Source organism: Sapajus apella, unplaced genomic scaffold, assembly GCF_009761245.1.
Source record: "Sapajus apella isolate SASKATOON/1434 unplaced genomic scaffold, GSC_monkey_1.0 scaffold38, whole genome shotgun sequence".
NCBI lineage: Eukaryota > Metazoa > Chordata > Mammalia > Primates > Cebidae > Sapajus > Sapajus apella.
The window spans coordinates 5,594,195-5,620,401 of NW_022436978.1; the positions used below are offsets into that span (position 1 = coordinate 5,594,195).

Genomic DNA, 26,207 nt, shown 5'->3' on the forward strand with positions numbered 1-26,207 from the left:
ATCTTGGCTTACTGCAACCTCTGCCTCTTGGGTTCAAGCGATTCTCCGGCCCTAGCCTCCCGAGTAGCTGGGATTACAGGTGTACACCACCATGCCCAGCTAATTTTTTTGTATTTTTAGTAAAGATGGGATTTCACCATGTCTTGACCTCAGGTGATCCACTCACCTTGGCCTCCCAAAGTGCTGGGATTACAGGCGTGAGCCACTGCGCCTGGCCAAATCTGACTATTTTAAATGTCACCAAATGACTCTGACATGTAAAGCCTAGAGGATCTTTGATTTTGGTCTTAACAAATAATATTGTTTACGTTCAGGGCATTGTATATGTATGCTTAGAGGAAATAGTACTTTATTTAAAATATTTGGTATTCACCATATATGTTTCATAAGCTTTTTCGTAATGTTGGATTATAATTCTGTTCAGTTATATAAATATGAGCTAATGAGGTTTAGTGGTTTTGAAATGAGCTATCAAGGAAGTAAACTTTTTGAAGTATGTTGAAAAAGGGAGACAGTCACATAGAAGCCTATTTGACTTGATTTTCTTACTTTGCTCATAATAAATGCAGTTGAATGCCAAGGCATCAGAAACATCAGCAGTAGTGACAGAGGAAGATGACGATGATGAAGAAACTGCTCCTCCTGTTATTGCCCCACGACCAGATCATACAAAATCAGTGAGTGTTTGATCAGTGAACTAGGCTGTGTGTTTGTGCATGTGTGTTTTAAAAAACAGCAGTCTGTATTTGACTTACAGTGATTGGTTTTAAAAAGCCCTCAAGTTGGCCGGGCGCAGTGGCTCACGCCTGTAATCCCAGCACTTTGGAAGGCCGAGGCGGGTGGATCACGAGGTCAAGAGATCAAGACCATCCTGGTCAAATGGTGAAACCCCGTCTCTACTAAAAATACAAAAAATCAGCTGGGCATGGTGGCGCGTGCCTGTAATCCCAGCTACTCAGGAGGCTGAGGCAGGAGACTTGCCTGAACCCAGGAGGCGGAGGTTGCGGTGAGCCGAGATTGCGCCATTGCACTCCAACCTGGGTAACAAGAGCGAAACTCCGACTCAAAAAAAAAAAAAAAAAAAAAAAAAAAGCCCTCAAGTTTAAAATAGTTTAGTATGGGGAAGTTGAACTAAGAGACCTGTAACCAAAGAATACTGAGAGATCTATACCCAAAGAACACTCACCAAAAACTAGTTTTCTAAAGATTAAAATGTGATGTGTCTTTAAAAGTTAACATACTGGCCAGGCTCAGTGGCTCACACCTGTAATCCTAGCACTTTGGGAGGCCAAGGCGGGCAGATCACCTGAGGTCAGGAGTTCGAGACCAGCCTGGCCAACACGGTGAAACCCCGTCTCTACTAAAAATACTTAAAAAAAAAAAAAAGTTAACATACTTACCTCACTGGCTTTTTTCTTTCTATAGTACACCTTTTCCAAAGGGTTCATCTGTTTCCTAGGCTTTCTCTGTTTATCTCAATGTAGGTAACTACTAAATCTAATACTTAGATCTTTCCTCTTACCCAGATTATGCATTTTAATCTCCCATTTTACACTTCTCTCAAAGCCTTGATGTCATTCAAAAGGCAATTGAGAATGAAATTCCTAACCAGGTAAGAGAGAATTTTTTAAATGATGACCTTAAATGGAGCCAAGTAAAGAGGAATGACTGCAATTTCCATTCTGCGCCCTGCACTAATATAAGTAGAGTGTGGGGAAGGTGCTATGCCAGGGAGTGGGATGTGCTCATGGCACCATAGGCAGGCAGAGCCCTGAGGACTGCCTCTGGATGCTGAGCTGATGGCAGAGGACTCCATTTTTTTTAGCTGTTAGACCTGGCTGTTTGAAATGAAATGGCATTGTAATTGTGTAAAAATTTTGGGGGGAATTAATAATAGTTCTTTCAACATCAAGGTTTCTGTTATTTTGCATTTTAATTACATTTGTAGTAAAAACAAACTGTGCTTTTTGATACATTGTTACATCATTTTAGATCTTGACATACTTAAATTTCATTCATGGGCCTGCTGTTTTGCTAGACAACTTTTCAAATGTATATGTGCTATGACAAAGAAAAATGTTTCACATTTATTCTTAGTTACACATCTCTTATATATGAAAATAGTGTTCTTATTATTTAGAACAGTGGAAAAGAGAACTTAGTTCAGGTTAAACATCAAAGAACTGAATAGTGTGCCAGTAAGAATATCTGAAAACATTATTCCCCAAACCTTAGTAATGAACTGTGTCTCCACAGATTTACACACGGTCTGTAATTGACCCTGTTCCTGCACCAGTTGGTGATTCAAATGTTGATGGTGGTGCCAAGTCTTCAGACAAACAGAAAAAGAAGACTAAGATGACAGATGAAGAGATTATGGAGAAATTAAGTATGTTATCTACATTTTACATCGTTGTTAAATTGTTAACAGCTCTTAAACCATTTGGCCCAGGTGGATTTGAACTTACACTTTGCACTGTGACTTAAAGTATAAACAGATTGTTTTCTTATAGTAGCAATAGCTTCAGTTACAGTCTAATGATGTCACTGGGTGCTGTCCTCACACCTGCAATCCCAGAACTTTGCGAGGCTGGGGGCGGGCGGATCACCTGAGGTCAGGCATTCGAGACCAGCCTAGCCAACATGGTAAAACCCCATCTCTACTAAAAATACAAAAATTAGCCAAGTGTGGTGGCACGTGCCTGTAATTTCAGGTACTTGGAGGCTGAGGCAGGAGACTCACTTGAACCCAGGAGGTGGAGGTTGCAGTGAGCCAAGATTGTGCTACTGGCCAGGTGTGGTGGCTCACGCCCGTAATCCTAGCACTGGCAGGGGCCAAGGTGGGTGGATCATGAGGTCAAGAGATCAAGACCATCCTGGCCAACATGGTGAAACCCCGTCTCTACTAAAACCACAAAAACTAGCTGGCCATGGTGGCGCACGCCTGTAGTCCCAGCCACTTGGGAGGCTAAGGCAGGAGAGTCACTTGAACCTGGGAGTCGGAGCTTGCAGTGAGCCAAGATCATCCCACTGTACTCCAGCCTGGCAACAGAGCGAGACTCCGTCTCAAAAACAAACAAACAAAAAATACAAAGAATGCTTACTGGCCGGGCGCTATGGCTCACACCTGTAACCCCAACACCTTGGGAGGCCAAGGTGGGTGGATCACTTGAGGGACTTGCAGTCAGGAGCAAGACCAGCCTGGCCAATATGGCAAAACCCGGTCTCTACTAAAAACACAAAAATTAGCCAGGCATCATGGCAGACACCTATAATCCCAGCTACTGGTGGGGCTGAGGCAGGAGAATTGCTTGAACCTGGGAGTCAGAGATTACAGTAAGCCGAGATCGTGCCACTGCACTTTAGCCTGAGTGACAGAGTGAGACTCAGTCTCAATAATAATAAATCAAAAATAATAATTAAAAGAATATTAATCGAGAGTGATCAAGGAAAATTACTTTATGGAAGGATTGTTTTAAACATTTAGGCTGGGCATAGTGGCTCAAACCTGTAATCTTAGTACACTGGCTGGCCAAGATAGCATAGCTTGAGTCTAGGAGTTCAATGCCAAACTATACAACTTAGTGAGACCCTGTCTCTACCTTAAAAAAAAAAAAATTAACGAAGCATGGTGGTACGTATCTGTAGTCCCAGCTAACTGGGAGCCTGAGGGAGGAGGATTGCTTGAGTTCAAGGATGTAGTGAGCTGTGATTGCGCACCGTACTCCAGCCTGGGTGACAGAGTGAGACCCTGTCTCTAAATAAACAATCATTTATATGCTCTAGATTTATTTGCTTTTGATTTATCAGTGCTTTCAAGTATAAACCTGGCTTTTACTCTTACTCTTTTTTTTGAGACAGTTTCACTCTGTCTCCAGGCTAGAGTGCAATGGCAAAATCTCAGCTCACGGCAACCTCCGCCTCCCGGGTTAAAGCGATTCTCCTGCCTCAGCCTCCCGAGTATCTGGGACTACAGGTGCCCACCACCACGCCCAGCTAATTTTTGTATTTTTAGTAGAGATGGGGTTCCACCATGTTGGCCAGGCTGGTCTCAAACTCCTGACCTCAAGCATGAGCCACCACACTGAGCCTACTCTGTTACTCTATGGGCATATAAGAATTCTTGTAGGAGAGCTGCTACTTAAAAAAAAAAAAAAGATTAACTAGAATCCTAATTGTCATCATTCAATTGTCACCTTTAGCTATCACATCCCCAGGCTTTTTGGTATCTTTTTGCTCTTAGTCTCTTATTGTTGATCCTGTTCCTTTGCTTATTGACTTGAGGTTGGATACCTACATAAAATTATTTATGTGTGTTTCCTTGATATGGTCCTATACTTTTTTACCTTGAGTGAGTGAAAGTTTGGTCTGGTTTTTCTTACATTTTGACCACTGGTAATAAGACTATAAGTTATGATTTTATGTCCAGCTTTCTAAGTTTAAAACTTGTTTCTTGTGACTTTGAACTTTCCTAAAACAAACATATGATTAGTTTATGTCAGATTATAATAATCTTTATGGTAGTAAGTGGTTTTCTAAATATATTGACAGATAGATGATATATGTACTGGAAGAGTCAGAAAGACCATTTAGGTTTTAGATAGCCCTTATTATTTCTAATACTAAGTAGTTTTAAACTTTTCTATTAATAGATATGTTCAAATATATCTATTAATATATTTCAGTCTTATAGGAAAGTAGAGTGACCAGCTTGTCAATTTTCTTGAGATTACCTGATTCTAAAGCTGAACATTGAGAACCTAATTAATCTCTGGCAAACTGGTACAGTCTTTCCAAACTGTGACCATTATTGAGTAAACGATTAGTTAGGAGGTCTAACCTAATAGAAATAATGTGTCTTCTTGGTTTTGATACTTTTAAACTTTTATTATGTATTTATATTTCTTTAGTGTTTTGTGTTTGAAACACGTTATTTTTGAAACTTAGTGTTATGTTTGAAAACCACATATAAAAAAGTGGAGTTTATCAAAAGGAATAATAATATCAAAATTAATTTACACTTAAAATGCTTGACTGAGCTTCCAGCTTTTTGTATATTCTAGGAACTATTGTGAGCATAGGTGACCCTAAGAAAAAATATACAAGATATGAAAAAATTGGACAAGGGTAAGTATTTGTGACTGTATTACCGTAATATTCAATATTCGATATTTCTTGGCTTTATAGCATGATATTTCTTTTTCCTGCTGACATTGAGCACTTATAGTATTCTGTGAGTGGTACCCTTGGGGATTTGTGTAAATAAATAATGCAGTTATTTCTAGATGCTATTAAAAAACTGTACTAGTTGTTAGCAGTGACTGTATATCATTTTTTTTTTCTTAAATGTCATTTCTCATTTATGGTAAAGGATTAGTTAGAGGGAAGAATTGTCCATAAAATATATTTAAAAGACAGTAAGAATATTCACTGCAGGATTATATGCAATTAAAAAGGTACATTTAAATCATGTCCTTGAGTATTGACTTTTGAGTCTATTGGTCTGATTTTGTGCCGTAGTTTGTATTTTTTTCTTTTTTTTTTTTTTTTTTTTTTGGACACAGAGACTCACTCAGTCCCCAGTTGCCAGGCTGGAGTACAGTGGCACGATCTCAGCTCACTGCAACCTCCACCTCCCGGGTTCAAGCAATTCTCCTGCCTAAGCCTCCCAAGTAGCTGGGACTACAGGCACCCGCCATCACACCCAGCTAATTTTTCTATTTTTAGTAGAGACGGGGTTTCACCATGTTGGCCAGGATGGTTTCAATCTCTTGACCTCATGATCCGCCTGCCTCGGCCCCTCAAAGTGCTGGGATCACAGGCGTGAGCCACCGCACCCAGCCTGTAGTTTATTTTTTAAGTATACTGACTAAACTTTTTTCTGTTGCTTGGAAGCAAATAAACATTTTAAATTTTTAATGTTATTAAACTCTGGAAAGCATTCTGTGAATTTAGAGTGAGGACTGAAGCTGAGTGCAGTGGCACCGTCTCGGCTCACTGCAACCTCGGCCTCGCAAAGTGTTAAGATTACAGGTGTGAGCCACAGCACCAGACCTGAATTTCTTTCTAACAGCTAAATTCAATTTCAGCCCTGGTTTGTTTTTTTTTTTGTTTGTTTGTTTTGTTTTTTAATTTTTTTTGGGTTTTTTTTGAGAATTGAAGGTTATCTTAATATTTTTGAGCATTAATGAACAAGTAATGCCTATCCATATGGATGACCATCACAAATCCAGTGTTGAGTAACAAAAGCAAATTGCAGAATAATATGTGAAATGAAACTATATGACATTTAAAAAGTAGGCAAAGTATATTTTATAGGGATACACACCTGTGTCCTTTGTAGTTAAAAGTATGGAGAAATGCGTGGAAATGATGAATGTCAAATACAGGATAAACACCAAATACAGATCACCTTTGGGTGGAAAGAGGCTGCTATTGGAAAGGGCACATGAGAATCTTCAAATTATTTATAGTTTTTGGTATCTTAAACAGGGAAGTGTTTAAGTATATGTTATATATATTTTTTTCTTGCTCTCTTTTCTCTACATTTTTGTAGGTCTTAAATATTTCAGACATAAGTTTTGGGCATAAAGAGTGCTTCTTTCTTTCCCCCCACCCGTTTCCTTATGTTTTTGCTTTTACTCCTTTTAAGCATGTTAGGTCTCAACTGTTCTTTAATTCTTTTTTAATTGCTTGAAGTGTAAAGTCTTTGGATATTGTAAATGCTAGTGATTTATAAACCATAAATCTGGTTGTGTGTTTTCTCCCATAGGGCTTCTGGTACAGTTTTCACTGCTACTGACGTTGCACTGGGACAGGAGGTAGCTACTTTGTCATACTTCTGGCTGTTACCATTATTTTGTCATATAGGTGGAAACTAGATAAAGCTGAGAAGCATCAATAGGAATCTCTTTTAAGTTGAACATGTTGTAAGAATTGCTCTATGTATTTTTATAGCACTTCTGTCATTAAGGAGAACAAAGAATTGTGAGTTTAATGTCATAAACAAGCAAATATTTAACAATTGTTTTATCAGCTTGAAGTGAAAAGAGGATTAATTCTTAGTGCTGGACTGACTGTGGGTGTATTAATCAACTTCCAAGAGAAATCTAAAAATGTTTAGGCTCTATACATTCCAAAGCATTGTGCATTGGCAGTTTCGAAGTAAAAGTACTACCTATGAGTAATAGTGTTATGTAATACAATGTATGTACCGTAAATTAAATTATTAACTGGCTGGTGTTAATGTAATTTTCTAAGAGAATTCATAGGCCTGATTTTTTTCAATCCTGTTTTTATTATAGGTTGCTATCAAACAGATTAATTTACAGAAACAGCCAAAGAAGGAATTGATCATTAATGAGATTCTGGTGATGAAAGAATTAAAAAATCCCAACATAGTTAACTTCTTGGACAGGTAAATATGAATATTTCTTAAACATTGGGGTAAAAGTGTAGATATTTTATATCCTGTGGTTTGGAGCGTTAGCCACTTTAGAAGAAACTGTCAGTGCTGACAAATAAGATTGAAGAAGGAAGAGGAGAAGTAAAAATAGCATATTGCAGTTTTAGAAGGTCTTTTCTCTACAAAGATACCACTTGGCAAGTGAGAGAAGGTAGTTACATGAGGGCCATAGCTGGTGGTGTTTATATTCATTGCAAATGACCTGAAGCAAAACCAGGAGTGGCTGGCTGTGATTCATGTTTTGACTGTCAGAGAGGACTGGTCAAAACTTGTAGATCAATTTTTATTTCAAATACCGTCCTTCATGGACAAATTGTTTGTCTATCAAAACCTCGTTTAGCTTAGGAATTCATGTTAACAGACCAAAAAGAATAGAAAATGATGTATATTGGCCAGATGCAGTGGCTCACACATTAATCCCAGCTACTCAGGAGGCTGAGGAAGGAGAATCACTTGAATCCAGGAGGCGAAGTTGCAGTGAGCTGAGATCACACCAGTGTACTCCAGCCTGGGCAGCAGAATGAGACTCCATCTCACACACAAAAAAAGAAAAGAAAATGATGTATATTATAATAGCTGCTTTTTAAAAACCAGTCACATATACAAATGAGAGAAGATTACTTTAAAGTGATAACCATGGTTTTATTGAAGATAGAGGTGATTATAGGTTATTTTCTTCCATATTTAAATTTGTCTACAATGAGGAAAAATAATATGTTTCAAGACTTTAGTCCTAGTTATGGGGAACATGTTCATAGAAATAAACTTTTCAAGTATAATTCCCTGCTTTTTAAAATAATATTTCAAGTCAACATAGTATGGTGGTTAAGATAAGCCATGGGCTTTGGAATCACTGATACTTGGCTTCAGTTTCTGGTTCTGTCACTTACTATTAATAGCTATGTGACCTTGGATGAGTCACTTAACCTCTTCAAACCTTTGTCTCTTTACCCAAAATAGGACGAGTAATTTCTATATTGTAGGGTTATTTTACTCAAATGATCTATGTGCATACTCAAACTACAGTTGTGGGCAAACTATAACTTTAAAATGATTAAGGATCATAACCTCAGTTATTTTTCTGTGCTGTTACATAGCAGCTTTCCAGGTTTCTTCTAACTCTCAAGCTACCAGCTCTCTGGTTTTATTATTAGGGTGTTTAATATCTGAATTTTTCAACATAGAATACCATGTGTTTAGAAAAAATAAAACTGTGACTATTTGGTATGTTCTATTTTTAGTTACCTGGTAGGAGATGAATTGTTTGTGGTAATGGAGTACCTTGCTGGTGGGTCACTTACTGATGTTGTAACAGAAACCTGCATGGATGAAGCACAGATTGCTGCTGTATGCAGAGAGGTAGGTTTGCTTCCTACTTGATATGTTAGAGCAATATGTGGTTAGCAAGAAGTGAGCAAATGGAAATTTTCCTGCACAGGTGATTGTTATTGTGGGAAGTGCTTTCTCTGTACACATTCTCTGCAAGTTACTCCATCTTCATACCATTTCATTCTACACAAGCATTTCAGCCCTTTCCTTCAGATATGAGATAATTTGGGGGCTGGGCATGGTGGCTCACGCCTGTAATCCCAACACTTTGGGAGGCCAAGGCAGGTGGATCACAAGACAGGAGATTGAGACCATCCTGGCTAACATGCTGAAACCCTTTCTCTAGTAAAAATACAAAAAATTAGCTGGGCATGGTGGCACACACTTACAGTCCCAGCTACGCAGAAGGCTGAGGCAGGAGAATCTCTTGAACCTGGGAGATGGAGGTTGCAGTGAACCAAGATCGCGCCACTGCACTCCAGCCTGAGTGAGAGAGAAAGACTCCGTCTCAAAAAAAAAAAAAAAAAAAAGAATTTGGGAATGAATTGTGGACCTTTGAAGACCTAAATTCATAGGGAAATTCTGGTAAAGTGATGATGATCATTTACTATCCAAACAGGACACTTTCGAGGTTAAAAAGGCATACCATTAGAAATACACCTCTCAGCTGAAAGCAGTGGCTCATGCCTGTAATCCCAGCACTTTGGGAGGGTGGATTGCCTGAGGTTAGGAGTTCAAGACCAGCGTGGCCAACATAGCGAAATGCCATCTCTACTAGAAATACAAAAATTAGCTGGGCATGTAATCCCAGCTACTTGGGAGGCTGAGGCAGGAGAATTGCTTGAGCCAGGGATGTGGAGGTTGCAGTGAGCCAAGATTACACCATTGCACTTTAGCCTGGTGACAGAGCGAGACTCCGTCTCAAAAAAAAAAAAACAAGGCCAGGCATGGTGGCTCGTGTCTGTAATCCCAGCACAGAATTTTGGGAGGCCAAGGCAGACAGATTACGAGGTCAAGAGATTGAGACCATCCAGGCCAACATGGTGAAACCACATCTCTACTGAAAATAGAAAAATTAGCTGGGCATGGTGGTGGGAGCTTGTAGTCCCAGCTACTCAGAAGGCTGAGGCAGGAGAATCACTTGAACCCAGGAGGTGGAGATTGCAGTGAGCCGAGATCGCACCGCTGTACTCCAGCCTGGCGACAGAGTGAGACTCTGTCTCTGAAAAAAAAAAAAAAGAAAGAAATACACCACTCAGTAGTGGAAACTAGAACTATCTCCAGTGTGACACATAATAACCTTAAGTATTAATAAATCTGTGTCTGCCTTCACTGATTTCACTAATGGTGATAAAACTGGTCATTTCTTTATATTAATGAATATCTAGACATACTGTTAGCTTAAGCCGGTAGGATTCTGCCAAGTTGCCAATTTAAGCCAAATTAAGCCTTCGTTTTTCCACCTATATCTAAGCTTTTTCTACAGATGAGATTTGAGCTAATGATTTGCTTATTGTCATTGAAATCTCTAATAACATAGGAATCACTGTCACAAAGGGCAAAATTTTAATTTATAAGTCTATATTGTGTTTTCTGTGATTTGGCTTTCAACAGTTCTTCAGTAACACATAAGTGATTTACAAACTTTGTTCATGTAAGGACAATACATATATATTTCCCTTTTCCATCTTTCATTAAGGTGTTAAAAATATTCTTCAAAAATTTTAATTCTGAGTTGTAGAACAGTAACTCTTTGGTTTAAGGGAGAAAGTAACTCTTGAATGGAATATTAGTAAAATATGATATTCCTTAACAATGGATGCTTGGTCACTGAAAAGCTGATAAAGAAAAAAAAAAAAACAAGAATTTACCCATTTATACTTAATTTTGTTGTTTCTAATACATTTCTGATACAAAAATTAATTTTGGGAGTTCCTCTAATTACCATTCACTTGGGTTTGCTTTTGTGTGCCAGAACTTTTTAATTGTAACAAGTTTGTTTCTATTTGTTTGTACAAGTATTTTTCTGGAGCTTTGAATCTGATTATTGCCTGATAAATGTAATATGTTAATACCCAATTTGTCTGTTTTTCCTTGAATGACTACTAGAAGATTTTGGATGAGATTTTTAGTTGTACAGACTTTATTCTACTCTGATGGGAGTAAGAAATAAAAGCACAGCTAACTTATACCCTTAGTTTATTTTCAAAAACACCAGAGTAAGCAGATTATTACTGTTACTATTTTTGAGACGGAGTTTCACTCTTGTTGCCCAGGCTGGAGTGCAATGGCATGATCTTGGCTCACTGCAACCTCCGCCTCCCGGGCTCAAGTGATTCTCCTACCTCAGCCTCCTGAGTAGCTAGGATTACAGGCATGTGCCACCATTGCCTGGCTAATTTTTTGTATTTTTAGTAGAGACAGGGTTTCTTCATGTTGGTCAGGCTGGTCTCGGACTCTCAACCTCAAGTGATCCCCCCACCTCGGCCTCCCAAAGTGCTGGGATTACAAGCATGAGCCACTGCGCCCAGCCATAAGCAGATTTTTAAAATGTCATCTCATTCTCAGTTTTAAGGAAGGGAGGAGTTTATCCTCACTTTGTGATTCAGTGCTTTCTGAAATATGGCGTAAGAGGAAAGTTATTCTTTAATCATTCATGTCCAAGTTGTAGATACAGCTTAATATAAAATCCAGCATAGGAGAACATCTTATCTCTGGTGAACAGCTAAATGGAACCAGGCCACCCAAAATTTTACCCAATTCTCAGTGGCTCAACGTCGATTAGCCTTCTGAGTATCTCATATTCAAATGGGAGTGATCACAGGTGTGTTTTCATTGCTATTGAAATGATACACATATATTTTTTTCTTTTTTCTTTCTTTCTTTTTGTTTTTTTTTTTTGAGACAGAGGGTCTTACTCTGTTGTCCAGGCTGGAGTCCAGTGGCACGATCTTGACTCACTGCAACCTCTGCCTCCCAGGCTCAAGCAATTCACCTGCCTCAGCCCCTTAAGTAGCTGGGATTACAGGCAGTCACCACCACACCCAGATAAATTTTTTTGTATTTTTAATAAGAGATGGAGTTTCACCACGTTGCTCAGGCTGTTCTTGAACTTTGTGATCTGCCCACCTCAGTCTCCCAAAGTGCTGGGATTACAGGTGTGAGCCACTGCACTCAGCCTGTTGAAATGATTTCTGAAGAGCCTGTGCGTGTTTACCAAGTGTTGTATATCTTTAGGCATTTAAACCTGAAAGAGGCAATAATTTTTTTTTTTTTTTGAGACGGAGTTTCGCTCTTGTTACCCAGGCTGGAGTGCAATGGCGCGATCTCGGCTCACCGCAACCTCCGCCTCCTGGGTTCAGGCAATTCTCCTGCCTCAGCCTCCTGAGTAGCTGGGATTACAGGCACACGCCACCATGCCCAGCTAATTTTTTGTATTTTTAGTAGAGACAGGGTTTCACCATGTTGACCAGGATGGTCTCGATCTCTTGACCTCGTGATCCACCCGCCTCTGCCTCCCAAAGTGCTGGGATTACAGGCTTGAGCCACCGTGCCCGGCCTTTTTTTTTTTTTAAAGACCAAGTCTTGCTCTGTCACTCAGGTTGGAGTGCAGTGGTGCAATCTTGGCTCACTGCAAACTCTGCCTCCCGGGTTCAAGCGATTCTGCTACTTCAGCCTTCCGAGTAGCTGGGCTTATAGGCGTGCACCACCATACCCAGCTAATTTTTTTGTATTTTTAGCAGACACAGGATTTTGCCATGTTGGCCAGGCCGGTCTCGAACTAAACTGAACTCAGGGGATCTCCCAAAGTGCCCCCGGCCACACCTAGCTAATTTTTGTATTTTTTAGTCGAGACGGGGTTTTACCATGTTGGCCCGGCTGGTCTCAAACTTTTGACCTCAAGTGATCTGCCTACCTCACCTGGCCAAGAGGCAAGAAATACAGATTCAGCCAAACAATGTCTCTGAATAAGATCAGAGGGTAGTAGGGGATCTAATTGCTTTTCATAACTTTGTATATAAGAGAGGGTTTTTTTTTCTTTGTAAATAAAAATATTGGAGGGTCTTCTGCTGGGTACTAGAAGCAGTACTCAGGCCATAACTACTGCATGTGAACTTCCTTGTGTCTTTTCAGGGACTATTTCATTAATAGGTGTTTTTCTTCTGTTCAGTGTTTACAGGCATTGGAGTTTTTACATGCTAATCAAGTGATCCACAGAGATATCAAAAGTGACAATGTACTTTTGGGAATGGAAGGATCAGTTAAACTTAGTGAGTAACAATTGCACAATTAATAATTATTTGCTATTTATTAGAATGTTCTGCCTTTTGTTTAATTAAAAACTTTTCTTGAGCAATGCACGGATTAATAATGATTTACTATAGGAAGAGGTGAGACCTTTGAAAACTGAGTGATACTCTGAGGGTTTTAACTAATCAGTGCCAGAGAAAGGACTAGTAAGGACATTATTAAGTAGTGTCTTATCTAGTGGTAAAGAAAGAATATGGACTCTGAACTGGACAGCCAAGGTTTAATTAGCATATCTGCTACTATTTTCTGAATAATTTTGGCCAAGTTACTTAATCTGTTGGTGTGGAAATATGTCTATTTCAGAGAATTCTTTGGAGGATTAAAATGTAAAGTGCTAAGGAGTAGTGTCTGGGAGTGTCGTAATGTTGATGCTGTCTTACAGAGATAAACTTGAGTTTGTTTCTGCCATCTGTTACAGTAGTTTTCTCACGTTGTTCAGCCTTTAAGTTTTGTACTGCATGGCCTATTCAGAGAAGAGAGGTATGTGACCCTGATCCCAGTGATGACAAGGGAAATTAATCCCATTTGAATCACTTTGTCTAATTATCTTCTGTATCAGACATGGTAGAGTTATGAAAAAAAAGTCCCAAGCCTCTCTCCTCTGCTGGCTATAATCTCTACTTGGCTCTGAGAACTAGCCCGCTGAAGGATTCAGGAACCCTTACTGAGGTCTCTCAAACTCTATAAAATTCAAGGCATTTCTTGCATCAAGAGATCAAAAACTTTTCTTCTGTTCTTCTATAGGGTTTGGTTCCTTTTTTAACATCTCTTTTTTTTAACTACATACTCCAAAAGTTATTCAGTCACAGCTGGGCATGGTGTCTCATGCCTGGAATCCCATTACTTTTGGAGGCTGAGGCAAGTGGATCACCTGAGGTTAGGAGCTTGAGACCAGCCTGGCCAACATGGCGAAACCCCATCTCTACTAAAAATACAAAAATTAGCCAGGCATGGTGGTACATGCCTGTAATCACAGCTACTCAAGGAGGCTGAGGCAGGAGAATCCCTTGAACGTGGGAGGTAGAGGTTGCAGTGAGCCTGAGATCATGCCACTGTACTCCAGCCTGGGCCACAGAGCAAAACTCTGTCTCAAAAAAAAAAAAGTTATTCAATCATATCGTCAGAATATAGGATTGCATATGTGCATATGTGTGATGGAGTTTTGCTCTTGTTGCCCAGGCTGGAGTGCAATGGCATAATCTCACCTAACTGCAACCTCTGCCACCTGGGTTCAAGCGATTCTCCTGTCGAAGCCTCACGAGTAGCTGGGATTATAGGCACCTGCCACCATGCCGGGCTAATTTTTTTGTTTTTAGTAGATCCATGTTGATCCAGGCTGGTTGCGAACTCCCAACCTCAGGTGATCCTCCCACCTTGACCTCCCAAGGTGCTGGGATTACAGGCATGAGCTACCATGCCCGGCTATGATTGGTTTTTTTTTTTTTTTGGTGTTTTTGAGACAGAGTCTCTCTGTCACCCAAGCTGTAGTGCAGTGGTGCGATCTTGGCTCACTGCAACCTCTGCCTCCCGTGTTCAAGCAGTTCTCCTGCCTCAGCCTCCTGAGTAGCTGGCATTACAGGTGCATGCCACCACGCTTGGCTAATTTTTTTGTATTTTTAGTAAAGACAGGGTTTCACCATGTTGGTCAGACTGATCTTGAACACCTGACCTTGTAAACCACCTGTCTCAGCCTCCCAAAATGCTGGGATTACAGGCGTGTGCCACCGCGCCCAACCATGATTGCATATTTTTAAGTAAACTTAACAGGGAAGCTCTCATACATTTTTGGTGAGTACACATAAAATTGAATCAAGGTTTTGGATGACTTTTTTTTTTTTTGGCTCTGCCATTTACTAGGTGAATAACCTTGGATAAGTTATCTTTATATGTATGCTTCAGTTTCCCTATTTGTAAAATGGGAAAAATTGTAATAATAAATGTACCTATCTCATAGGGTTACCATGAAGATTAAATATTTTAATTCTTCTAAGGTACTTAAACAGTACCTGGCTTGTTTTAAGTACTGATTTTAGCTAGAAATATTATTTGACCTAACAGTTACTCTTTTAGAATTCTGTCCTGTGGAATTACTGATCTTACATACCACAGTAAGTACAAGGATGCTGTCTGCAACATTGTAAAGAAAAACCAAAACTATTGTAACGTGTTGAGCAGTAAGGGAATAACTAAATAATATATTTTTATATTCTGTATAGTTTTTAAGATAAGGCAGACCTGGTACAGTGATTCACACCTGTAATCCAAGCACTTTGGGAGGCCGAGGCAGGTGGATTGCTTGAGCCCAGGAGTTCCAGACCTGACTGAGTGACATGGCGAGACTCCATCTCTGCTAAAAATATAACAGTTAGCTGGGCGTAGTGACAGGCACCTCTAGTCCCAGCTGCTCGGGAGGCTGAGGCAGGAGGATGGCTTGAGCACAGAGGCAGAGGTTGCAGTGAGCCAAAATTGCACCACTGCTCTCAGCATGGGCTACTGAGTGAAACCCTGTGGCAAAAACTATAAAAATAAAAATTTTTTTAAATAGGCAAATAAATGTACTAATATGGAAAGATCTCTTTAAAAATTGTTTTATAAAATAGTTTACAGAATATCCTAATTGCGTCATATAAACCAAAGAGTTCATAATCATGCATATATACATACATAACAGTCTAAAGCTTACAAACCTTAACATATGGAGTAAAATGGGTTTAACAGTATAAGAAAGAATTCTAAATACTAATCCTGACTTTTCCACCAAATTAACATTGGGTACTACACTAGGCATCTGCACCTCCATTACAAATGAGATGATTGAGAAGATAATGCTGGTGACGACCTTACCACTTGTTGCAGTTCAGTGTGTTCTTTTTCTAGGCCCTCTGCTGAGATGGATGTTTAGTGATTCTAGCTTCTGTTTGTTTTATTCCAGACTAGTTTACAGCTGGGTGTGGTGGCTGACACTTGCAATCCCAACACTTTGGGAGGCCAAGGTGGGAAGATCACTCCCTGTGTTGCCCAGGAGTTAAGACCAGCCCTAGGCAACATAGAGAAACTCTATCTCTAAAAAAAATATATTAAAATTAAAAAGACAAAGTAGTTTCCACATCCTGACCCTTGTCTGATTCACTGCATTTAGTTTTAGTGTCTACCTTTGCCTTAATTTTTCTTAGGCCTCTTTCAATTTTATTGAATTTTTTAGGGTAGAATGAATTACTCAGAATAAAAGGCCTCCTGGTAATTTGGGCTCTGCTTGTGGCAATTAAAAGTAAAATGTGAGAGAATGTTGCATCACGAAAATATTTTGAACTCATTCTGATTTACTTTATTAATAAAATCTTTAAAAACAAGAGGCTGAATAGTCAAAATGTAATTAATTACATCATCTGAAGTGAACTCTTTTGCTAAAAGCATCCATGGAAACCATTAACTCTAGCTGTTTTGTTTTGTTTTGTTTTGTAGCTGACTTTGGTTTCTGTGCCCAGATCACCCCTGAACAGAGCAAACGCAGCACCATGGTCGGAACACCATACTGGATGGCACCAGAGGTGGTTACACGGAAAGCTTATGGCCCTAAAGTTGACATATGGTCTCTGGGTATCATGGCTATTGAGATGGTAGAAGGAGAGCCTCCATACCTCAATGAAAATCCCTTGAGGGTAAGATCAGTTAAACACCAGCCTTGTTAAGTATTTTTCTTTAGAACACTTATTTAGAATTTGCATGTGCCAGGCACTGTCCAAGAATTTAAGGTAGAAAATTGATAAAAGCTAGTTTCTGTCCCTAACTCCACGTCTAAAAATCATTTGCTCTCTGATTTACGTAGTTAATGTGTTAGATAAGAATTTGTAGGTTTTTAGTAGTTAGTAGTAAGCTGTGCTGTTTCGTATGTTACATATGAAGTTTGGAGCACCTCTGTATCTCTAAATCTTCTCCTCCTTTTATTTTACCTTTTTTTTTTTTTTTTTTTTTTTTTGAGATAGGGTCCCACCCTGTCACCCAGGCTAGAGTGCAATGGCACAATCTCGGCTCACTGCAGCCTCCATCTCCCGGGTTCAAGCGATCCTCCCACCTCAGCCTCCCGAGTAGCTGGGACTACAGGCATGCGTCACCACACCTAACTAATTTTTGTATTTTTCATAGAGACAGGGTTTTGCCATGTTGGTCAGGATAGTCTCAAACTCTTGACCTCATTTGATCCACCTGCCTTTACCTCCCAGGGTGCTGGCATTATAGGTGTGAGCCACCGTGCCCAGCCACTTCTCCTTCTTTGAAATTACTATATGTGGCTCAACATTATCAGTTATTAAGGAAATATAAATAAAAACCTCAACAATCAGAGGCTGAGGCAAGAGAATTGCCTGAACCTGGGATGTGTCAGTTGCGGTGAGCCAAGATGGCACCACTGCACTCCAGCCTGGGTGACAGAGTGAGACTCCATCTCAAAAAAAAACAAAAACAAACCAAAAAAACCCACCTCAACAAGATAACACCTCAGAATGGCTATACTAAAAAAGACAGTAATAAATGTTGGAGAGAATATAAAGAAACTGGAACCCTCGTTCATTGCAAAATACAAAATGTTACATCTGCTTTGGAAAACAATTTGACAATTCTGTATGAAGTTAATACTGAATTACCAAATGAGCTAGCAGTTTCTCTGCTGGGTACAAAGCCAAAAGAATTAAAAGCATACATTCATACAAAAACCTACATGCAACCTGAATTATTTCCACTAAAATAATTCAAACCTGGTGAACAGTGGAATATATGATTTGGTCATAGAAAGGAAGGAAGTGCCAATATGTGTTACAGCATTAAACTCTGATAGTATTATGCCAAGAGAAAGAAGCCAAACAACAGATGGCATTAGATTTGGCCCCCTGTTTCCTGAATGCTTCCATCCCGTTGCCAAATATTCTGGTTTATGTTGGCACTTAAAGTACTTCAACAGAGGTGATTAACTTAGACCACTTTTCAGAATAATGTTTAAAGCCCTCTAATTTCTTTCATTCATTTAGCCAGTATTGATTTGAATACCTGCCATGTGCTAAGCACTATTCAAAGTGCTGTCTAAAGGAACCCATAAAAATTCCTATATTCTAGTGGAAGAAGAGAGAAAAAGAAAATAAACCAGAATAATTTATAATATATTAAATAATGGGCTCTCAAGTGCTGAGACTGGCAGGAAAGAGATTGGGGTGTTTACTTTCAAAAGGTGCTTGCAGAGGTGGGCACAGCGGCTCATGCCTGTAATCCCAGCATTTTGGGAGGCCAAGGCAGGAGGATTGCTTGAGCCTAGGAGTTCAAGGCCAGCCTAGGCAACATAGTGAGACCCTCGTCTTACAAAAAATTTAGATATTAGCCAGGCATGGCTGTGTGTGCCTCTAGTCACAGCTAATTGGGACTGTCCTGCCTCAGCGGGTGGGTCTCTTGGGCCCGAGGAAGATAAGGTTGCAGTGAGTTCCTGTCATATTACTGCACTCCATCTTGGGTGACAGCTAGGCCCTGTCAAAAAAATACAATAAAAATAAATTATAAAATTAAATCAAAAGAGTGCATAGGGAGGGCTTTACTGAGGTGACATTTGGACACAGGAAGTAAGAGAGTGATACTTACCTAAGGGAAAAGCATTCTAAGCAGAAGACACAGCAAGTGCAGAAGCCCTAAAGCAGAAGTGTTCCTGGTGTTTTCAGACATCATGCAAGACTGCAGCATAGCTGGAGCACACTGAGCAGACAGCAAGAGATGTGGTCCATCTGTGAAGAAACCAGGCTAGACTGTCATGCCTTCTAAGACCTTTGAAAGGATTCTGGCTCTTACTTGAGGCCTAATGGAGAAACTGTTAGCGAGTTTTGAGCAGAGGAGTAAATTGTTCTTCTTAGGTTTTAATAGGATTGCTCTGGCTACTTTGTTGAGAGATTCTTGAGGAAGGCAGAGGCAAAGCAGAAGACCAGTTAGGAGGCTGATGTAATAATTCAGGCAAGCAGTGATGATAGCCTAGACCAGGACGTTATCAGTGGAGGTGGTAAAAAGTGATGTGATTCTGGATGTATTATGAGAGAAAAGACCAACGGAATCTGTTCTCAAGTAACTTAACTGCTTTCTTGTACAAAGCTGAAGAATATTTTCAAGGCTGCACCCACAGCCAGGAGTGTGCTCAGGCTTCAGAACACCTTGGGCTGGGCGAGGTGGTTCATGCCTGTAATCCCAGGACTTTGGGAGGCCAAGGTGGGGGGATCACTTGAGGTCAGGAATTCGTGACCAGGCTAACATGGTGAAACCTCATCTCTACTAAAAATACAAAAATTAGCCAGGGGTGGTGGCACATGCCTGTATTCCCAGCTGCTCAGGAGGCTGAGGTGGGAGAATCACTTGAAGGGTGACAGAGAGAGGTTCCGTCTCAAAAAAAAAAAAAAAATCCACCTTGGCCCACAAGCATACGGGCATAACTGCTAATGCACAAATGCCAGAAAGAACCTGGATGAGGAAGATGAGAATTCTGCCCTGGCTGCTAAGAAGACACTGTGAATCTATGAAGATTGACCTTCACATGTATCAGACCCAGTATATGAAGTGAAGGGGAACATGTTTAAAAGCAAGCAGATTCTTCAGAACTCATTCCAAGCTGAAGATAGGCAAGGCCTCATGAAGCTTCTGATTAACCAGGCCAGGGCACGTGGGTCTAAGACCAAAAAAGCCCTATAGTTCCATGAAGAGTACCTCCGGGCCTAGAAGGAGAATCATTAAGGACTGTCCCAGGAGGAAAAAAAACTATGAAATAAAGGTATCCCTCTCGTCTGTACCCAGTGGTTCTAGGTAATTACATAGATCAGTTATTAAAATAAAACAAGACTATCTGCCTGATGGGGCAGGGGGAGAATATTTGTAGGAATATAGGAATAGCCAGGACCCAGCAAGCACCCAGACATCCAGTCAAAGTTTACCAGACAGGCAAAGGAGCAGGAAAATGCAACCCATAATGAGAAATCCAGTTCGAGACCAGCCTGACCAACATGGTGAAATCCTGCCTCTACTAAAAATATAACACTTAGCCAGGTGTGGTGGCACGCACCTGTAATCCCAGCTACTCAGGAGGCTGAGGCAGGAGAATCACTTGAACCCAGAAGGCAGAGGTTGCAGTGAGCCGAGATCGTGACAGTGCACTTCAGCCTGGGCAACAGAGCCAGACTGTGTCTCAAAAAAAAAATAAATAAAAATAATAATTCAATTTCTAGAAATGTAATGGAAATAATCCAAACTATGTAAGGATTTTCTAAAGGGAGTTGATTAAATTAGAAAACATTCATATAAGGCAATATTTACTTATTACAGTAATTTTATAGATCTAGGTAGTTACTAGTAATGATAACCTGGGATAATTTCGTTTTTGGTTTTGAGACAGAATCTCACTCTGTCAACCAGGCTGGAGTGCAGTGGTGTAATTTCAGCTCACTACAACCTCAGCCTCCCAGGTTCAAGGGATTCTCCTGCTTCACTCTCCCAAGTAGCTGGGATTACAGATGCACGCCACCGTGCCCAACTAATTTTTTTGTATTTTTAGCAGAAACAGGGTTTCACTATGTTGGCCAGGCTGGTCTCAAACTTCTGACCTCAGGTAATCCACCCTCCTTGGCCTCCCAAAGTGCTGGGATTACAGGCATGAGCCACTGTGCCTGGGCTGAATCTCATTGTTTTAAATGATATGTATGACTTGGAAAAAAAAAAATTGAAAAAACTGAATAGGTTGGTCAATGGTGAGATTGTGGCTATTTTTAATTATTAACATTGCTTTATTTTTTTTTAAGCAATATGGGCCAGGCACAGTGGCTCACCCCTGTAATTCTAGCACTTCGGGAGGCTAAGGCAGGAGAATCACTTGAACCCGGGAGGCGGAGGTTGTAGTGAGTCAAGATTGCACCACTGCACTCCAGCCTGTGTGACAGAGTAAGACTCTGTCTCAACAAAACAAAAGCAATGTGTATTGCATTTATAACAACAACAAACAAAAAAAAACCAAAGGTGAATCTGATTTTGGAAAAATAACTTAGGGAAGTGTAACATCTAAAAATAAGAGGAAAGTATCAAATCTAAATTTAAATGAGATGATGATAACCCCAGTTTAGTATTTACAGCGATTTTCTTTAAAGAAGAAAGAGGTACATAAATTTTATAGAGTGCTCTGTGACTTTGTTGAGCTGTCTTAAGTATGTCAAAGATGTTCTTTTTTATTTAGGCCTTGTACCTAATAGCAACTAATGGAACCCCAGAACTTCAGAATCCAGAGAAACTTTCCCCAATATTTCGGGATTTCTTAAATCGATGTTTGGAAATGGATGTGGAAAAAAGGGGTTCAGCCAAAGAATTATTACAGGTAAATTTTAAAAGGATTTCATTTTGTGGAATAGTTGACTTTTTTGGTAACCAACAGAAAATTTTCCTAGGGCCAATAATTAGATTTCACTATTCACTGATCACCAGCAGTATGGCAGCTGCCACAACTGGGTTGTGGTTTAGGGTTTCTTCTGCTGGGAATAAAATTCTGACAATAACATAATGTGCAGTTTGTGCATATTATCAATTCTCCGACCTGTTTATCAAGCTGGCATGTGTGTATTTGTCAGACTAAAATGATTCTGCTTTTATTCAACTCTAAAAGTAATGCGTTGATTATGTTAGTGTTATGAAGGTGTTGAAATATGTGTTTATTAAATAAATTATGATAGACAAGTAGTGTTTGGGGCTTAGTTGAACAGAATTATTTTGTTTCTGACCTGATGAATGGCACTTATACATTTATTTTTCCCCTTCTTCCTGGCAGCATCCTTTCCTGAAACTGGCCAAACCGTTATCTAGCTTGACACCACTGATCATGGCAGCTAAAGAAGCAATGAAGAGTAACCGTTAACATCACTGCTGTGGCCACATATTCTTTTTTCCATTTTCTAAAAGAAAGCTTTTAGTATATGAAAATTATTACTCTTTCTTTAAAGAAATGGTGTGCATAACCTGGATGAAAGAAGCAAATGACTATTCTCTGAAGACAACCAAGAGAAAATTGCAAAAAGAAAATTATGACTTTCATATGAACCCCTTGAGGGTCCAAAAGGAATTGTGGACTGAATCACTAGCCTTAGGTCTTTCAGCAAACAGCCTGTCAGAGCCATTTATCATGAGTGAGATTTGCATTTTACTTTGCTGACTTTGTTGTAATAGATCCCATTCATTGTCCCATTTGGGATATTTCTAATACTTGAATGGCAGATTGGAGTTTTTCAGAGTATTTGTTTCATCTGCCAGTCTTTCTCTCATTCATAGCTTTCCTTTTCCTTAACTTCCTCCTCCTGAGTTGCTTTTGAGTTTCTCATGCCTAGGCAAGTGTAATAGAAATTATGTAGCTCCTTATGTTGGCAAAGGAGCTCTATATAGTTTCACTTTGTGTAAAAGTTAGGACCAGCTGTTGTTACATGTAATATTTTAGTTCAGAACTTGACCTGAAGGAAGGGAAGAAAAGTATGTGATTTTTACCTTTTTTAACAAATGTGAAAAAGTCAGTTTTAGAAATTTTGTGGTAGTAAGTTTGGCATTTGTTACATGTATAGAGAGAAGACTAATAATCTATATTTATAACTAAATCATTGAGATAGAAAAAGATTCCCATTGAGTATAGAATTCTTCCAATTTTGTCTTCCCTTCTGCCTGTTTTCTCTTCAGGTTTGGCTCTAGGAGCCAGAGTGATTTATTCTTGTTCCAGCCTGGGCTTTATGACTTTGGTTAGTGCCGCTACCTTCCTCTTCTCTCCTTTTTCCCCTTCATTTTGGAAATAAATTTCTGTATATGTTGCAATTTTAGGTTTAGGTTTGTTCTTTTTGTTTTTCATTAATCCTCTCTCGCCTCACACATACCCCACTCCCAGGGCAAATAATATAATTACCAGTGAATTTTCAGAATTTAAAATTAGCTTCCCCCCCCCCCCCCCCATTTAAAGGAGAAAAATATTTGGGACTAGCAGAGGCAGAGTGAGAGACGTGAACCTTGGTGAGCTCTGATATAGTGAGACAAGATTATTCATGAAAGAGAAATGTTAGTGTTACAGAGGAGCAGCTGATAACCAATCAACCACAGATACTTGTGAAAGTCTCATTGTCCCAGATCATTATCAGTGTTTTATTATCTTTGAGAGCTTAAGTGACAGAGTATTTCTTGGTGAATTTATAGATCATTTGAGATGTTGAGTTACTTTAGTTTTGTTTTTTTTGTTTGTTTGTTTGCTTGTTTGTTTTTTCCAAATAAGTAGAGAATATTAATGTAAAAAAACTGGAGAAAGAAAAATGATACGTGCGTGTTAATAGCAATAATTTTTTTCTTTTAAAGATTCTAAAAGGTCTGAGACCTGTAGCATTAATTATTTGAGTGCCCTCTCTTCTCTCCTCCCCTCTCATCCCCTTCCTCTCTCCTCTCCTCTCCTTTATTTGTTGTTTTGCTTTTGGAGCAGGTATTGTTCAAATATCTGTGGTTTGGTTGTTTTGTTCCCACCATGCCCTTCTCCCCATTAACTTCACGCTTGCTTGCCACCCTGCAGTTGTACAAATCATGAATAAAAATAATTTTGCTGTTGTAATGTACATTGGGGAAACCAGCAGGGTTTTATTTCCATTATTTTATTCCCACTATATCTATGTTAAGATACAATTATAAGGAGAGAAGTGACTGTTTTGTATTGAAAAGGAGGAAAGGTTTCAGAAAAATGAGTAAAATAATTAATGAAACATATTTAGAGCACTTAATGGTCTCTGTTTTCAATATAATTCTTGATTTCATTTCTCTCTGGACGATATTGGCCTTCTACAGCTATTACTGAATTACAGAAACTGGTTTATTTCGGTAGAAAGCTGCAGTGCCACTGGAGTTTCAAATTTTAACATTCTTCCTAAACAGTTGGATGGATTGTGATAAAGAAGATGCTACCAATGAAACAGAAAACCAACTAGATGATAAGACTGTGACCGTCATGCACTCAAAGGCTTTTCCATCCTAAGTCAAAGACCATGTTCATTGACTATGCCAATGCCTTGTTTTAGGCTTGTGACTCAGCAAAGGGCTTTTCAATTGGTAGAAGCAGTTTGGGATTTATAGTTACAACTTCTTTGATAGTTACCTGCACGTGCATTGCTGGTAACTGACTTTTGTCATTACAACCTGGCTCTTAGGTTAAGGGAGCTACACTGTGGTTTATTCTTAAGTTACCTGGATAAACTAACCTCCAATAGAAATATACTTTGGTTAATTTTGAAATGTGTCATTTTTAAACAAAATAATTGTAAAAAAAAAAAAAACAATTGTGATTTATTAATTTTAACTTAAACGTTGAGAACTTGTTGGAAGAACCATTTGAATCAAGATTTTTTTGTTTGTTTGTTTGTTTGTTCCTTTGAGACAGAGTCTCACTCTGTCACCCGGGCTGCAGTGCAGTGGCGTGATCTCAGCTCACTGCAACCTCTACTTCCTGGGTTCAAGCGATTCTTGTGCCTCAGCCTCCTGAGTAGCTGAGACCACAGGTGTGCACCACCATACTCAGCTGATTTTTTGTGTTTTCAGTAGAGATGGGGTCTCACCACATTGCCCAGGCTGGTCTCCAACTCCTTAGCTCAGGCAATCTGCCCACCTCAGCCTCCCAAAGTGCTGCAATTACAGGTGTGAGCCACTGCGCCTGGCCTCATGTTTTTTAAAAAAATAATTGCCTTTTATATTCACCCGTTTTGTTATCACTCTAGAATGAAAGTTCCCATTTAAATCTAAAAGTTACTTTAATAGTCCTCTTGTGTTATTAGGACAGTATTACTATAGTACTTATTTATTATATTTTAGACTCTCTGGTAGTCTTAATTAAAGTTATCTTCTCTTTTTCTTCTTTCTTCTACTTTTAGGGACAGTTAAAACTGGGAAACTATGAAACATGGAACATTTTATCCTACCTAGAATAGTAAATGAGTAATTGTGTAGCATAAGACACCAAGGCTAATACAACTCTATCTTTGAGTGCCTGGCACATAGTATTAATTATCTTCCCTTTAACATATAAATGTTAAGCTGCTTACAATTTATTTAGTAACCACCAGTTTTAAACGAGCCTGTGCCTTTAACAAGCAGTTTTAAACTACCTATGAGTATTTCTTTATAGGGCTCACTTAAATACATGTTTGTATATACTGTATTCTAGCCAGAATAATTTTAGATCTGATCAAGTAGTAGGTAAAATTAGAAAAAAAAAAAAAAAAAAAAAAAGTTGCTTAAAGAATTTGCATCCATTTTTGAGTCTAAATCTTTTAAAATATACTGAGATCCATATTTAGTGAAATGTCAGTGTCAAAGTAACATTGTAGATTATAGCTAAAATCCAGATTAATACTCTTGGGGTTTTTAATAGTGGAACTTGATAGTAATATAAAAAGCAGATTGTCTTCCTGTCTCCGCCACTCCCACAGTAGGCATTTAAACAGGTAAAATCAGTTTTTTGATAGTGTATGTGTGTGTGTGTGTGTGTGTGTGTGTGTGTGTGTGTGTGTGTGTGTGTATAAGAAAAAATATATATACACATTCTTTTTTCTCAACACATTTATTGAACGCTCTGGCAAAGATGCTGTGGTAGATGAGGCTGGAGTTAAAAAGAAGCAAGCAAGCACTGGCTTGGCCTTGAAATAACTGAAGTATTTCTCACTCTTCTAGAATGCTGCCGAGACAGAGCAGAAAGAAATGTATGATAATTCTGTCCAGCATACTTTGATTCTTTATTAAGAGAAACAGTTATATTTGGAATTCAACATCTTCGGTTGGAACGCATTGGCTTTTTTTCTTGTTTTGATAGAAATTGAATTAAGTGAAAGTAGTTTGTCTTTTCTGTTGTCTTCAAATTTTATAATGCCTTTTATTTTTAATTTAATCCCGTTCAATTATTTAATTGTTATACATTGACATTAACTGCTGTATTTTATGACTGTTCGATAATTTTGTTCTTTCAGGGCTAGAAATAAACTTTTTAAAAAAAAAAATGCATCTTTCCCTTTCCTAAACTTTATTCTTTCTTTCGATCAGAATAGCATAG

At 39.1% G+C, this 26,207-nt stretch overlaps 1 protein-coding gene across 2 annotated transcripts in view; it reads left to right on the top strand.

The window, feature by feature from the left end:
• Positions 1 to 25,641, top strand: part of PAK2 (p21 (RAC1) activated kinase 2) — an 84,848-nt gene extending 59,207 nt beyond the window's left edge. The window contains exons 6-15 of one of the 2 annotated variants that reach the window (XM_032298143.1): positions 570 to 677; positions 2,257 to 2,389; positions 5,064 to 5,127; positions 6,773 to 6,821; positions 7,305 to 7,417; positions 8,707 to 8,824; positions 12,966 to 13,065; positions 16,568 to 16,764; positions 21,342 to 21,479; positions 21,927 to 24,533. In XM_032298143.1, coding sequence (XP_032154034.1) covers positions 570 to 677; positions 2,257 to 2,389; positions 5,064 to 5,127; positions 6,773 to 6,821; positions 7,305 to 7,417; positions 8,707 to 8,824; positions 12,966 to 13,065; positions 16,568 to 16,764; positions 21,342 to 21,479; positions 21,927 to 22,013 — 1,107 coding nt within the window. In that variant the 3' untranslated portion in view covers positions 22,014 to 24,533. Of the gene's footprint in view, positions 1 to 569; positions 678 to 2,256; positions 2,390 to 5,063; positions 5,128 to 6,772; positions 6,822 to 7,304; positions 7,418 to 8,706; positions 8,825 to 12,965; positions 13,066 to 16,567; positions 16,765 to 21,341; positions 21,480 to 21,926 lie in introns of both variants that reach the window. The other variant, XM_032298144.1, reaches the window with a different exon arrangement.
• The last annotated feature ends 566 nt before the right edge of the window (positions 25,642 to 26,207 follow it).